Source organism: Musca domestica, unplaced genomic scaffold (assembly GCF_030504385.1).
Source record: "Musca domestica strain aabys unplaced genomic scaffold, Musca_domestica.polishedcontigs.V.1.1 19, whole genome shotgun sequence".
Taxonomy (NCBI): domain Eukaryota; kingdom Metazoa; phylum Arthropoda; class Insecta; order Diptera; family Muscidae; genus Musca; species Musca domestica.
The window spans coordinates 4252847-4268022 of NW_026712245.1; the positions used below are offsets into that span (position 1 = coordinate 4252847).

A 15176-nucleotide genomic window follows, 5' to 3' on the forward strand; every position below is an offset into this window, starting at 1 on the left:
TATACATTAGGCTGTCGCAATATATATAAGTGATTGATTGCCGTTTATTAGTGTCTGAGTCTAAATTTAGGGGAATATCTACTACAGATTATGTCCAATATTATTTCTAATATTTTGGGCAACCGACAAATACTGCTGCGTGGCCAAGGATACTACATCACTATCACTATATTGTATGCTAATACTATCAACATGTTCAACATCGTTGACGTCAGTATTGCATTTGAAATGAATGCATATATTATGCAAGGCACAGCAAACATTTGTGATTTTTGCGGCTTTTTCAGGAGAATAGTGCAACTCCCTAGCACCAAGAATGCACCTCCATCTATTTTTCAAAACGCCATTGGTGCGTTCAACTACATTGCGGCACTTTGAATGGATTTCATTGAATTTAATTTCAACTGATTCATCCTGTGGACATCTATGAGGGGTCAAAAGCCACGGTTCTAGAGAATACCCTGCATCTCCTAGTAAAAAATAAAATATTAATTTGTGAATACTTTCTGTTGTCATTCAAAACCTTACCAAGGAGCCAATATTTACTACCGCCTGTTCGATAGACTTCCTCAAGGTGGGCTCGCAACTCGCTGGTATTCCAAATGAATGAATCGTGGCACGCCCCAGGATGCGATGCATCCACGTACTGAATCCTCAACTCATGATCACACACCTGTAATTTTTGTTGTTGTTAAAAATCAATTATTGATCATTCCGATGAATATCTTGAACACAAACAATCAGCGAAACTACTTACCAGCATAACATTCAAACTATAGTAGCCCTTCCTGTTGTAATATAAGTGCTTATTGGCGGAGGGAGCAATAATGCGGACATGTGTTCCGTCAACGCATCCTATAACGCTCGGAATGCCATGCTTTATATAAAGCGCTAAAGCAATTTTACGTTTCTCCTCTTCCGTTCTGCAGAACCTTATCCATTTTGGGCAGAGATGTTTCTCAAATATATTTATGACTTCCGTGAGAACTTTGCTAAGACTACACTGGGCCACAGACACGTCGCAATCTTTTCCTATGCCTGTTTGGTACCCGCCTTCCGCAAAGAAGCGTAGAGCCGCACTTAGTTTCACAACAGGAGAAACTGCAAATGACTTACGTTTAGGTTGAATGTTGGAAGTTAACACGCCCAACAGATACTTGAATGCCGGTTTGTTTACCCTATAATATTTTTCAAATCTTTGAAAAGTAAGATTCTTGTTAATAAATAAAATTTAATAATAGTTTATTCATGTATGTACTTACAAAGATTGAGGCAACTCAAGTGGGTTGATGGCATCGCGTAACCTTCTCCTTTCTATCCTTTGCATATTTTTCTCCTGCTGCTGCACTTCAGCGTTTTCTGCATCAGCTAGCATCACAAACGCAACACTAAACATTTTTAAATTGTTTTTTTATAGTTCTTTTTTTATTTTTAATCACTTTATGCTTTTGAAGTCATAAAAATATTTGCAAATTGTTAGCCAAACAAAACAGCTGACGCAAAACAGCTGACTTCGAATAATCGAAATTCTCTCTCCCTTATTACCATTCTCCCCGTTTGTTTAGAATAGGAGGATTTTATTCCCGGGAAAAATAATCTCCCCGGGAATAATCTCCCGGGGAGTATTCAGAATCGGGCTGAATATCACATGTGAAATTTGAAGAGAACCGGATGTTTATTTCGGATTTATAATCGTTTTGGTTTTTTACAACTTAAGCCCTTTGTGGGGGAGGTACCAGAAGTAATTATCCGATCTCTACCATCTTTGAAAAAGATCTTGTGTTGATGGAAATATATAGATGTGCCAAGACTGAATGGAATCGGATGTTAACTTTGTGTTTTATGAGCTTCATGGATATTAAAAATGTTGATCCTTTATGAGGGAGGTACCAGAAGGGGTAGACCGATATATTCCATTTGCAAACCACACATTGGGTTAATAAAATATTGTGATTTGTGTAATTTGAAGACTTTGAGCTCTCAGATCAGATATTATAAGAGTTATAATTATTCCAAATTTTGACGCTTTGTGGGGGAGGTACTTGATGGAGTGAACCAATATTGTCCATTTTTTGCACCTTACCTAGCACTGACGCAAATACTAGGATTTGCAAATTGGATTATCTGATCGGATTATCGTTTCTCTTTCTGTGCAGAAAATATAATTTTTTGATAATTTCGACCATTTGTAGGGGAGGCACCGGAAGTAGTGGACCGATATATTCCATCTCAGCAACATAACTTGTGTTAATATAAATATTGGGATGTGTGAAATTTGAAGACAATCGGACTCTTACATCATATTTTATAGGAGTTGTAATTATTTAAATATATATATATATTGTTCATCCGATTTGTTATCTTTGCCCTCCGCAGCCGTAATATGCACTCTGCAGCAACAATATTTGCGGAAATTTATCAAATACATCTCAGAAATACATTTGCTAAATTTTATCGAGATCGGTTCAGATTTGGATATAGCTCCCATATATAACTTCGCCCGATTTACGTTGGATTGTGCACCAAACGTCTAATATTTGTCTAAATGGGACGGAATTTGGCACTTACGACCGAATTGAGTGTAGAAGCTAGTATGTCAAATTTGGTGAAGATCGGTTCAGATATAGCTATAGCTTCCATATATATTATACATCCGATTTGTTATATTTGTTACCCACAGCCGTAATATGCACTCCGTAACAACGATATTCAGAGAAATATATGAAATACAGCTCAGAAATATCTTTGCTAAATTATAATTATAATCATAGCATGTATGATTGAATACTCCCATAAAAACTTTTAATTGTTATGCGGAGCTCTTCTAAATTAGCAAAGTGGTGTAGGGTATCATAAAGTCGGCCCCGCCCTACTTTAAGACTTTCTTTACTGGTTTTTGTTCGATATTTTGTGGGGGGTTTCCAGTGGGCAGATATTGTCCATCTCCGAAATCAATTTATGTTTGACAACAATATTACGATGTACCGAGTTACCGTGTGCACCAGCCAGACAGACTGACGGACGGACATGGCTAGATCGACTCTAAATGTCCTGAAACTGATTTGGTCCAAAGAGACCTAGGGTCTAAAACCGTTATTTCGATGAAACACGTTTTTGCCGTATCAAATGTTATATATCCTCTTTAGCCATATAGCAGAGGGTATAAACATAAAACTTTAAATTTAAATGATAATGATTTTTTATACCCTCCACCATTGTAGGGAGGGTATATAAAATATGTCATTTCGTTTGTAACTCCTCCAAATTTTCATGATGGACTCAACAAATTTGCACATATGTGTATTACTGTAGTAGCGGTATTTTTCGAAATGTTTGTTATAGCTTGGAATTCTTAATATTCTGCTGTCCTTCGTTTAAAGGCTTTAAATTATTTGGCATTTTTTATGCAAAAGTGCTATGGTTCGGTCAAAATATTGACCACAGTGTCTATTACTTTTTGCTTTTATTTATTCGTTTGCTCTTACCGTTACTACTTTAACACTATCACAAACCAAACCCCCCATGGTACGGAAGCAGTTTCACACTGCAGAATCCTTTGAAAACACAAACATCCAATTTGGCGGTCTACAAATTCTGGACTCCTGATGATAGTTGCGTTGAAATTCTTTGAAGATAATATAAGCCGCAAACATTCGAAAAGATACCGAGAGGCGGTAAATTATTCACACTCGAATGTAAAATTGATAAAAAAGGATATCAGTACTTTTGTTCTTAAAAGCAAATTTTTAAAACAAGTTCTTAAAACCCATTGAGGTTTAGTTTTTATATCATTGGGAATTATCTAAAATTATTTTTGGCTTCGGATTTTAAGTGAATATGGAACAAATACCCCTACCATAGCAGTCAAGGGGAACGCGTTTTTAGCTTTTAAAGTCTCCTTTAACCAAAACCAATTTGGACTAGTTTGAAAATAACGCCTTAAACTAATTCATTGTGGCATTGCTGCTCCTGTGATCCTAGGAAATCATGCGGCTAACTTGTTTTGAAGATAAAATATTCAGCAAATAGTTAAATATTTGAATGAGGCAAAATGTTGGTATGGTTCAGGGGTGTAAACACTCCAATGCATCTATTAATGCAAAAATTTATATCCTTTTTATTTGAACTGTCCATAGATACATGTGAATTCATATATCTCCATGGGATTATCATGGAGATACGATATATGAATACTTGTGATTTTGTTTTATGTATTTTTATACCCTACACCACAAGGTGGTCAGGGTATTATGCCTTTGTGCATTTGTTTGTAACATGCGAAAGGAAACGAGATAGACCCATAGTTCCTTTTGATGATCTGCATAGAATCACATTCTGAGTCCGTCCATGTATTTTTGTGAACAAAGTACAGTTCGCATTTATTATCCGATCCAGATGAAATTTTGCACAAATCATTTGTTTGGCCCAAGGACGAACCCTATTGAAATTGGAGATAATCGTTAAAAATTTAGATATAGCTCCCATATATATCTTCGTCCGATTTGCCTTTTATTGTGCACCAAACGTGTAATATCAGTCCGAATAGTATGGAATTTTGCACATACAACCAAATTAGGCCTGGAAATAAGTATGCCAAATTTGATCGAAATCGGTTCAGATATAGCTATAGCTCCCATATATATTGTTCATCCGATTTGTTATTTCTGTCCTCCGCAGCCGTAATATGTACTCTGCAACAACAATATTTGGGGAAATATATCAAATACAGCTCAGAAATACCTTTGCTAAATTTTATCGAGATCGGTTCGAATTTGGATATATCTCCCATATATAACTTCGTCCGATTTACTTTTTATTGTGCACCAAACGTCTAATATTTGCCCAAATGGGATGAAATTTGGCACTTACGACCGAATTGGACTAGAAGCTAGTTTGTCAAATTCAGATCGGTTCACATATAGCTATAGCTCCCATATTCATCCGATATGTTATATTTGTTACCCACAGTCGAAATATTCATTCCGTAACAACGATATTCAGGGAAATATATGAAATACAGCTCAGAAATATATTTGCCAAATTTTATCAAGATCGGTTCAGATTTGGATATAGCTCCCATATATATCAAATGGGCAATTCAAGTCCGAATTTAAAAGATACAAATGCTTCGGCATATTTAGTCTTTTGAACTTTGAATTATAATTATAATCATAGCGTGTATGATTGAATTCTCCCATAAAATTTTTTATTGTTATGTGGAGCTCTCCCCCCACCGATTTTAAGACTTTCTTTACTGTTTTTTTTTTTTCGAAAATATTCTCCCAACACCCTAAAACCTACCCCTTATTGGAAATTTAGAAATTTCTGAATCTTCTGTGATTTTTTTATTTTTTTGAAGATATCTTCCCAAACCTACTGAAACCTATTCCTTATTGCAAATTGAGGAATTTCTGCGAGCCTAGTACCTTATGCGGCAAACCTGTTTGAAGATGAAATAAGCCGCAAACAGTTAAATATTTGAATTAGTCATGGCATTGGTAGATTTCGGGGATGAAAAAAACAACCGAAGCATCCATTTATTCAAATATGTATGTCCTCGTTGTTAAAATTATGATCATATCAAGCACTGCTGCAAATATTTCTATCAACAGATACCTACGTATTCCTATAAGTACATATTTTTATTTTTTTATTAGTGTAAACACGATTTTTACCACCCTGTGGTGGTCCTTTTCCCCTAGTGGAAACTGCGCCCAAAATTATTGCATTTCTCCCCTTCGCAACTATTCCATTTGAGCTTAGTTATCTCTGTGATCCTGCTATATCATGCGGCAAACTTCTTCAGCAAATAGTTAAATATTTGAATTCGGGAAAACAATGGCATGTTTCAGGGGTGCAAACACTCCGATGCATCCATTTATACAAATACTCATATCCTTTATCCTTTATGCTAACATAATGATCTTTATCATGCATCACTGCAAATATTATAGATGTGTACAAACTCATACATCCTCATAAGATTGGGGTAAAAACCATGTATGAAAACTTGAAACCTCTGTTGATTTATTTTATTTTCCGAATATATCTTCCCAACACCCTGAAACTTACCCCTTATTGGAAATTTAATAATTTCTGAGACCCTAGCACCTCATGCGGCAAACTTGTTTGAAGATAAAATAAGCCGCTCAGGGTTAAATAATTCAATCAGTGAAGCCATTGGTAGGTTTCAGGGATGAACACACCCGATGCATCCATTTGGGAAAATATGTATATCCTTCGTCCTTTTTGTTAAAATCATGATCTTTCAACCATTACTGCAAATATTTCTGTCAATAAATAGGATTTCTATTTGTTTTCTTCTTTTCTAATTTTTGGGGTAAACGATTTTTCTTTGCCCGCCAATTTGATTTCGTGGAAATTTCTTCACACCGCCCTGTATCCCTCCCTCTAGTAAAAACTTTTCAAAAACTATTGTATTTTTCTTTTTTTCAACTATTCCATTTTTGCTCAGGGGTGAAAACATTCCGATTCATCCATTTATACAAATACAGGGATATGCATATTTGTATAAATGTTTACATAATGATCATAGGTATGAACGAATTCATATCTCTTCTTAGAATTGGGGGTAAAACCCATGTATGAAAACCTAAAATCTCTGGTAATTTAGTTTATTTTCTAAATATATCTTCCCAACACCCTGAAACTTACCGCTTATTGAAAATTTGGGAATTTCTGAGTTCCTCGTACTTTCTGCGGTAAACATGCTTGAAGATAAAATAAACCGCAAATAGTTAAATATTTCAATCAGTCCAGACATTGGTAGGTTTCAGGAATTAAACAAGTAAAAAAGTATCGGTCAGTTTTGCCGACAGATGTATACCCTTAGCCAATGTTCGATTATTTAAAAATATTTTGACATTTAAACATTTGAATAATCTTAACAGAAGATTATTCAAATGTTTAACTCCTTATGCAGTAGGTTCCGAAGGAATGGACGAATATTGGCCATTTCGTATCGGACCTAAATAAATATGATATAAATATTGTGATGTGCTATTTTTGGACTGATGGTAATATTGGGATGTACCAAGTCTTGAGAGGAATCAGATGTCAATTTGGCTTTTTATGATCTTCATGGATATTCAAAATTTTGAGCTATTGTGGGGGAGGTACCAGACGGAGTGGTCCGATATATCCCATCTTCAGAACGGATCTTTTGTTAGTGGAAATAATGGGATGTGTGAAATATAAAAACAACCTGATGCTTATTTCGGATTTTTTAAACGTTTTGGTTATTCAAATCTTTGACAATTTGTGGTGGAGGTTCTAAAAGGAATGGTCCGCTCTCTGCCCTTTTTTTTACTTATCCATGTAACCGATATATTCCATCTTAAGACCAGATCTTGGGTTTATAAAATATTGGGATGTGTGCAATTTTAAGGCAATCGTATTCTTCCTTCGCATTCAAAATTTTGACCATTTGTGGGGGAGGCACTTGTTGGAGTGGTCCGATATTGTCCATTTTTACACCTGACCTAGCACTGACGCAAATATTAGGATTTGAAAAGTTGGGCAAATCGGATTATAGTTTCTCTTTTTGTGCAAAAAAATGTATATTGTTTGAAAGTTTCGACCATTTGTGGGGGAGGTACCAGAAGGAGTGAACCGATATATTCCATCTTAACACCAGACCCTGTGTTAATATAAATATTGTGATGTGTGAAATTTGAAGACAATCGGACTCTTATATCAGATTTTATGAGAGTTGTAATTATTTAAAATTTTAACCGGGGAGGTACCAGAAGGAGTAGACCGATATTGTCCATCTTCGCACCAGACCTAGCACTGATGCAAATATTAGGATTTGCAAAGTTGGAGCAAATTCGGGTTATCGTTTCTCTTTCCGACATTTTGTTGGGGAGGTACCAGACGGAGTGTACCGGTATTGCTCATCACCGAACTCTATCTAAGTTTGATAAAAATATTATCATGTACCAAGTTTGGACCAAATCGGATACCCCCTTCGAGGGTTATCGTGCGCGCCAGTCAGACAGGCAGACAGACGGACGGACGGACATCGCTAGATCGACTCCAAATGTTCTAAAACGGATTTGGTCCAAAGAGACCTAGGGTCTAAAAATGTTATTTCGACTAGGCACGTTGTGACCGTATCAAATGATATATACCCATGGCTGAGGGTATAAAAAACCGATGCATACTATCCATTTATGTAAATAGACGGATTCTTTATCCCTTAATTTAAAATTATGATCTTATCAAGCATTACTGCAAATATTTGTGGTCATATTTACGTACGAATTCATATAAATACAGATTTCCAATTATCTTCCAATTATCTCACCCCGTTTTTTTTTTGTTTTGGTGTAAATTTATTCACAGTATCGCTTCATCTAGTGGAAACCGTGCCAAAAATTATTGCATTTTTCCCTTTTTCAACTATTTTATTTTTGGCGTAGCTATTTCTGCGATCCTGCCACATCCATGCGGCAATCTTGTTTGAAGTTGAATTATTTAGCAAATTGTTAAATATTTGACTAAGTCAAAATATGGGGATGATTCAGGGGTGAAAAAAAATCATCCCTTTCTACAAATATGTATATCCTTTTTTCTATTGTTTAAATAATGATCTTATCATGCATCACTGCAAATATTTACAATCCTTAGACACATACATATTCTTATGTATTCCGAGTTTTATTGGTTTACTGAAGGGATTTTGGAAAAAAAAAAAAAACAATGCAGATTTCTGCAGATTCGTTTCCAATATTCTGAACCCTGGCCTGTTGGAAATTTACCAAAAATAAGTTTCATTTTCTCTTCTCAATTATGAATTTCTGAGATCCTAGTACCTCATGCGGCAAACTTGTTTGAAGTTGAAATAAGCCGCAAATTGTTTAATAATTGAATTAGTCAAAACATTGGTGTGATTCACCGATAAAAACAATGCATTACTGCAAAGAATACAGTCCGCAGATAAATTTCCAAAATGCCTTTTTCCATCAATGTTTTTATACCCTTCACCTTAGTATGGCGGGTATATTCAGTTTGTTATTCCGTTTGTAACACCTCGAAATATACATTTACATATACAGCATAAAATTCTACGTCGATATATCCGTCTCTGAAAATCAATCTAGCTTCCGAACGAAATGAAGTAGATTGATAAAATTTTACTCAAATGTATATTATGTCTGCAGGTCTTTTGGTATTAAAAATGGACCATGTAGGTCCAGATTTTGGTATAGCCCCCATATAACGGTACCTCCTGATATTCGGTACTTTGTTGATATTAACGACATTATTCACCGGAATTGTTTCCAATTTGGTATTTGATATTCGAAATGGATACTACAGCCTAAGACAGAAAATTGTCTGTGGAGGTTCACGTTTTCGTATAGCCCCCATATAACGGTACCTCCCGATATTCAGTATTTTGATGATCTTAGCAACATTATTAATCGGAATTGTTCAAAATTTGTTATTTGAAGTTCGAAATGGATACTTCATCCTGTGACAAGATGTTGTCAGTGCAGGTTCATGTCTTCGTATAGACCTCATACAACGGTACCATCCGATATTCAGTACTTTGATGATTTTGGCGACATTATTCACCGGAATTGTTTACAATTTGGTATTTGAAGTTTGTAACGGATACTACAGCCTGTGACAGAAAATTGTCTGTGCAGGTCCACGTCTTCGTATAGCCCCCATATAACGGTATCTCCCGATATTCGGTATTTTGATGATTTCAGCGACATTACTAATCGGAATGGTTTGAAATTTGGCATTTGAAGTTCGTAATGAATGTTGCAGCCTAGGGCGGAAAAGTGTCTGTGCAGGTCCACATTGTGGTACAGCCCCCATATAATAGTACCACCCTATATTGATGATTTTAGCTACATTATTTACCGATTTTTTTTTCTTTTAAATTTTCGCATCTAATGGCTTATTACAGCAAATTGCCTATGCAGGTCAACGTCGTTGTTTAGACCCTAGTGTAACGGCTACATTTGGTATTTTAAAAATTTTAACAGAATTTTTAACGGATTTTATTTTTTTGAAAATTGCCAAATTCGTTCCAAATGGTGGATGGTACTAAACGTTCGGCAGGGGTGAACTTACAGTTTTTTTACTTGTTTTTTTTTTTTTTTTTTGTTTTTTTTTTTTTTTTTTGATTTGGCGAAGGTTATACCCAACCCCCTGACTGCTTACCCCTATTAGAAATATCCAAAAAATTATTCAATTTTCCATTTCTAAGTTATTATTTCTGAGCTCCTAATATCGCATGCGGCAAACTTCTTTGATGATAAAATATGCCGCAAATGTTCTAAAATGACCACATGGGACTCAAGGAGGAAACCCAAAAAAACAAGGAACATATTCTTCAATCTTTCGCTCAGCAAATGATCTTATCATCCATAATTGCAAACAATTCTAATCCATATTTCACAAATATGAATTGCTATTCTATTTTGCAAATGTATAGATATGTATATGCACATACATATGTGTAGCCATAGTTATGTTTGTGATTTCAAAGGATTTTGGCGAGTATTTTCGAAGAAGAAAAAAAACTTTCTTTGATATACCGCTGTGATTGTATTTTGTTTCTTTCATTTTTGGTGAAGTTTCCATCCCAACCACCCCGTATCCCAACCCTTATTTGTTGCAACAGTTTAAAAACTATTTCATTTTCTTTTTATTTTGCTATTTCTGATATCCTGATACACGATGCGGCAAACTTCTTTGAAGATAAAATAAGATAGAAATAGTTGAATATCTATCAAACATAGCTACGGTAGTTGAATGGGGCAACAACAGTAACAAATAGTGAAAATTCGTCCTGTTCAACTTTTTTATAAGCTACGTGACAAGACAAACTAGCACCTTTGATAATACGTTGTCTCAAGTAGCGCACAGTGATTCACAATGGTTTAACAATTTCTGTAACTGTGGAGATGTATTTGGAATTTCAACAGGCAGAATCTGGTTATATCTTAAGTATATAGTGTATAAAATTTAGGGGCAAAGTCCAACTTAATTACATATTTTTTTAATGCGATTGCATAAAAGAAACTTCGTATACTTTTGCACTCGAAATCATAAAAAACAAGTAAGCAAAGGCTATAGTCGTGCGGGGCCGACCATGTGATACCCTACAACACTACAATATGTTAGAAGCCCCCTTATGTCCAAATCCATTTTGAAAGATCTCGTTTTTGAAATGATGTCACCAGGGACACTTGCCCATTATTTACGCACACCGTCGTGCTCTTAGTTGTGTGGTCAATTTTACAGCTAAATGTAATCCAATGGTCATACAAAAGGCTAGACTTCTTCTTTTGTCTTTAACTCTCTTCTCAGACGTGTCGGTTGGCTTCAATTGTGTAATCAAGAACTTTTTTGAACCCCTAAATATTTTGCGAAAGTAAGAGGCCCCTCTGTATCTCCAAATTTAGACTAATCTATATGATATGCTTAACTACGATATTTGGTCAACGAAATCAGCAAAAAAAGCCAGAAGTTCGCCTTTTGTGTATTTCGGATATCGCCTGTAAGTAATGTTGGTAATTTTCCACACAAAAGTAGTGGTCCATTCTACCCGCTGTCTTTAACTCTAACTTCATGCGAGATTTCGTGTCCATTAGTTTCTATTTGTGACCTTTATAACGGCAGCAACATCAGGAACATTTTTAGTTATTGGTCCATTTCAATCCCTAAATATATTGCGGACATCTTTGAAAACAATAGGCCTAGCCCTTCTGAGTCTAACCCTACCCTTATGAAAATTTGCGTGAGGATCGAACGATAATTGCAATAATACACCCAACCTGTGTTGTAAGGTGAAAAAATATTACAAAATATACACTTCAATATTATAAGTCAAATTGAAAAAATCGCATGCGATAAAAAACATGAAAAAATAAAAAAATGTCACAAAATACTACAAAATCTATATTTACATCATTATTGACATATTTTTATGCGATTTTTTTAGATTTTATTCTTTTATGCCAAAAGGGCATTCTGAATGACAAAATTTGTCAAAATCGGTCCAGCCACTCTTGAGATATAAGCATTCTAGCTAACATCCCCTTCCTTTGTATATACACATTGTAAATATTTCGCTATATGTATCCGATATATTTACTATCGGGATCTATATAACGGTCAGAATTGACCTGTTCGTCTATTTGTGATTCGCGGTTTAATGAAAAATTTGAATTTTATTTAACACAAATGCTATGGTTTGTATCACCACTAAATATTACCCGATGACCATCAAAATTAGAAGGCTTCTGCCCTGCCCTAAGCTCTAGCCCCATGCTAACTTCCGCGTTGATTGGTCTAGTACTGCGACCTGTAGAGCAACTGTAGAGCATGGACAGACGGACATACATAGCTAGATCAACTCAGCTCGGCGAGATAGGAAGATCCATATATACTTTCCTATGTGGGAAATCAATATTTCGAGGTGTTACGTAATTTTTGGCCCAATCAAACGTATAATACCCCTAACACATAATTTTGTAGGGTATAATAAAAAAGGCAGATAAATCGATACTTTTATTACAATTATTTTTAGAAGAAAATGTTTGTTTTTAGAAGCTCTCCACCCATATCCACACCTTAATCTGAATCACTGTGTGTTACAGACGAAAAATAAAGATATTTTTTAGTTATAACAGGTCTTTATGGGACTTAAGAGAATATTTGTATACCATCCACCATTCTATGGATATCATATTAGCTTTGTCATTCCGGTTGTAACTCCCCGAAATATTCACAATAGACCCTACAAAGTATATATTCTGGATCAGCGTAAAATTCTAAGACGATCTAGCGATGTCCGTCTGAGATAGAAGGCTAAAATTTTTCATGCATGCATAGTTTACCAGTAGGCAGGTTAAGTTCATAAATGGGCCATGTCGGTCCACGTGGAACTGTTTTAAATTTTGTATTTAAAGTTCGTAATGGGTACTACAGCCTATGACAAAAAATTTCCTATGTAGGTTCACGTTTTCATATATCCACCATATAACGGTTTTCATTAAAGTAGTAGTTTTCGGAATTTTTTTGAAATTTTTCAAGTTCCTTCCAAAAGCAGCAGGTACCTGCTTTTTTACATGTTGTTTGTTTTGCAGGTCTTCATTGGACAGAAAATGTTTGGCAGGTTTTCACAAAAGGGAAGAAAATCTTCCAAATGTCGAATTTCTATGGATGTATTATAAGGATGAAAGAACCGCAGGTCCTCTGTGAACAAAATATCTCATAAGCGTAGTATCTTACACCAGATTATTTTGTCTAGAGCTAAGGCCACTGCGAGATAAGATTGTACACTTCTTGTGTGGATAGAAGGCCAAATAGCTCTTTTGTATATAACCCTTCTATTTATACATACAGCCCCTTTTTGGTATATATGGGTTTTTAGTCGAAAAGGCTTTATCAGCTATATTTGGCGATGGGTGATTTTTTAAGAGCTATAGAAAACATTTTCATGGAAGCTACTTAAAATTCAGAAAATTCCATGAAATCTTTATTTAAATATATAGTATAATCCATATATTTGAAAATTATTTCGTGTAAATGTTGACCGCGACTGCGCCTCATATCTCTTGTATGATGAGGCAAAAAAGTTTGATATCATCTCACGGTAGTACTTTCAAGATGTACGGTCTAATGATGTCGCCAGCCATTAAACGGAACCAAACTATGTCTTGAATACATTGGTAAATTTTCCAATGCTTCTAGCCGATCCAAACACTAAAATCTACTATTTTGCTTATTTACGTACTCCAGAAACAAGATTCGTCTCGAAATAGAAAAAGGCTCCGATGAACTCTGTTAAGAAATAATATTTGGATAATAAAATTCAATGATTTGCAAGCGTTGTTCCTTTGAAAGATGATTCATGGTTAAATTATAGACCAAACTCAAGATGTTTGACATAATCCTCTTAGCTTACCTTGCAAATATTTTTTGTGCAACACAGTGTTGAGACGAAATAATTTTAATGTATGAAATAATATATTCTCGTCGTAACACGTTGCGCCATTACCCACATTGCGGACAGTTCACATAGAAGAAGAGATTTTCGAGCTTTTCTATTGATGACATTTGTTTTATATTTTCTATTAAGAATGTGGGAAGACCATCTATCGGATAAAGGATTTTTAACGTCTAAACAACCCTCTTTCAAGCCTTCTTCGAAAAAAGACGTTACACAAGTCTTCTTCACACTTATTTCAACCTCTGAATGAAATAATGAAAATCTATTTATTTTTTATGTTTCTGGTGTCCTGTTATATCATGCGGCAAACTTCTTTGAACTTTACAGATACCGCTTGGCAATGTGCCAAAACTATTTTTCAATATCTCTACAATACTGCATGTAAACTATTATTGCCAAATGTTGGACATTAACATTAGTTTTGGTTGATCAAAACAACTGATTTTACAAATTCAATAATTTGTCGAAAATTACTATGACACCCTGTTCCTTTTTACGGAACATATGCTTTGATTTCTTTGACATCAAAGCGTATGTTCCGCAATTTAAAGTCCGGTATAGAATTGGATTTTTCACGCTATGATTAAAATGTAACTACCACTTCGAGAAAATGCAACCCCTGTGGAATATTGTGACATGCATTTATTGTCTGCATCGTGTGCCACTTTCTGATCTCCTGGCATCTGCAGCGGTAAACTTCTTTGAAGATAAAACAATTATCTACCGCCAAGGACATAGAGCTGTCAAAACATAGTCCCAAATTGTCAAATTATAAATTGAGCGGTAAGGTGATAAGTTGAAAGAAGTTTAGCGCACAATTAAGTGATTGTGATAGTTCTCGAAATGCATTAGAAGAAACCAACAATTTTCATCCCCTGAAAATTCGCTATGGTAATTTGATGAGCGGCGTAATTTAATTTCAAAGGAGTTTGCCGCATATGATATCAGGGCGTCAGAAATGTAAGAATGTATTTTGAGCATTTGGCGTTATTTTTTTGGTCATGCACCTATGTCCTCTATAGTAAACTTAATAGTTGTCTTTAAAAAGAGGAATTCCAGGGATTAACAATAGCTGACGTTGAAGAGTCCTGAAAAACACTGTACTATCAATACAATATTCCTGTTGTGGAAAAAAGCCATTTAGAGTTTTATTAGAAGGTCCTCAACAAATACTGCT

The 15176-nt window shown here is 35.2% G+C and overlaps 1 protein-coding gene and 1 long non-coding RNA gene across 2 annotated transcripts in view; one reads left to right on the forward strand and one right to left on the reverse strand.

The window, feature by feature from the left end:
* The window catches only part of LOC131801977 (uncharacterized), a 210281-nt gene that overhangs the window by 72835 nt on the left and 122270 nt on the right, over window positions 1-15176 (forward strand). The gene's annotated exons all lie outside the window — the stretch shown is intronic.
* Window positions 23-1631, reverse strand: LOC131801975 (putative nuclease HARBI1). Its single transcript, XM_059121168.1, has 4 exons — window positions 1263-1631; window positions 758-1196; window positions 529-673; window positions 23-470 (listed from the first exon to the last, which is right to left on the reverse strand). The coding sequence occupies exons 1-4, from the start codon at window positions 1394-1396 to the stop codon at window positions 82-84; spliced, it is 1107 nt and encodes a 368-aa protein (XP_058977151.1). The 5' UTR covers window positions 1397-1631; the 3' UTR covers window positions 23-81.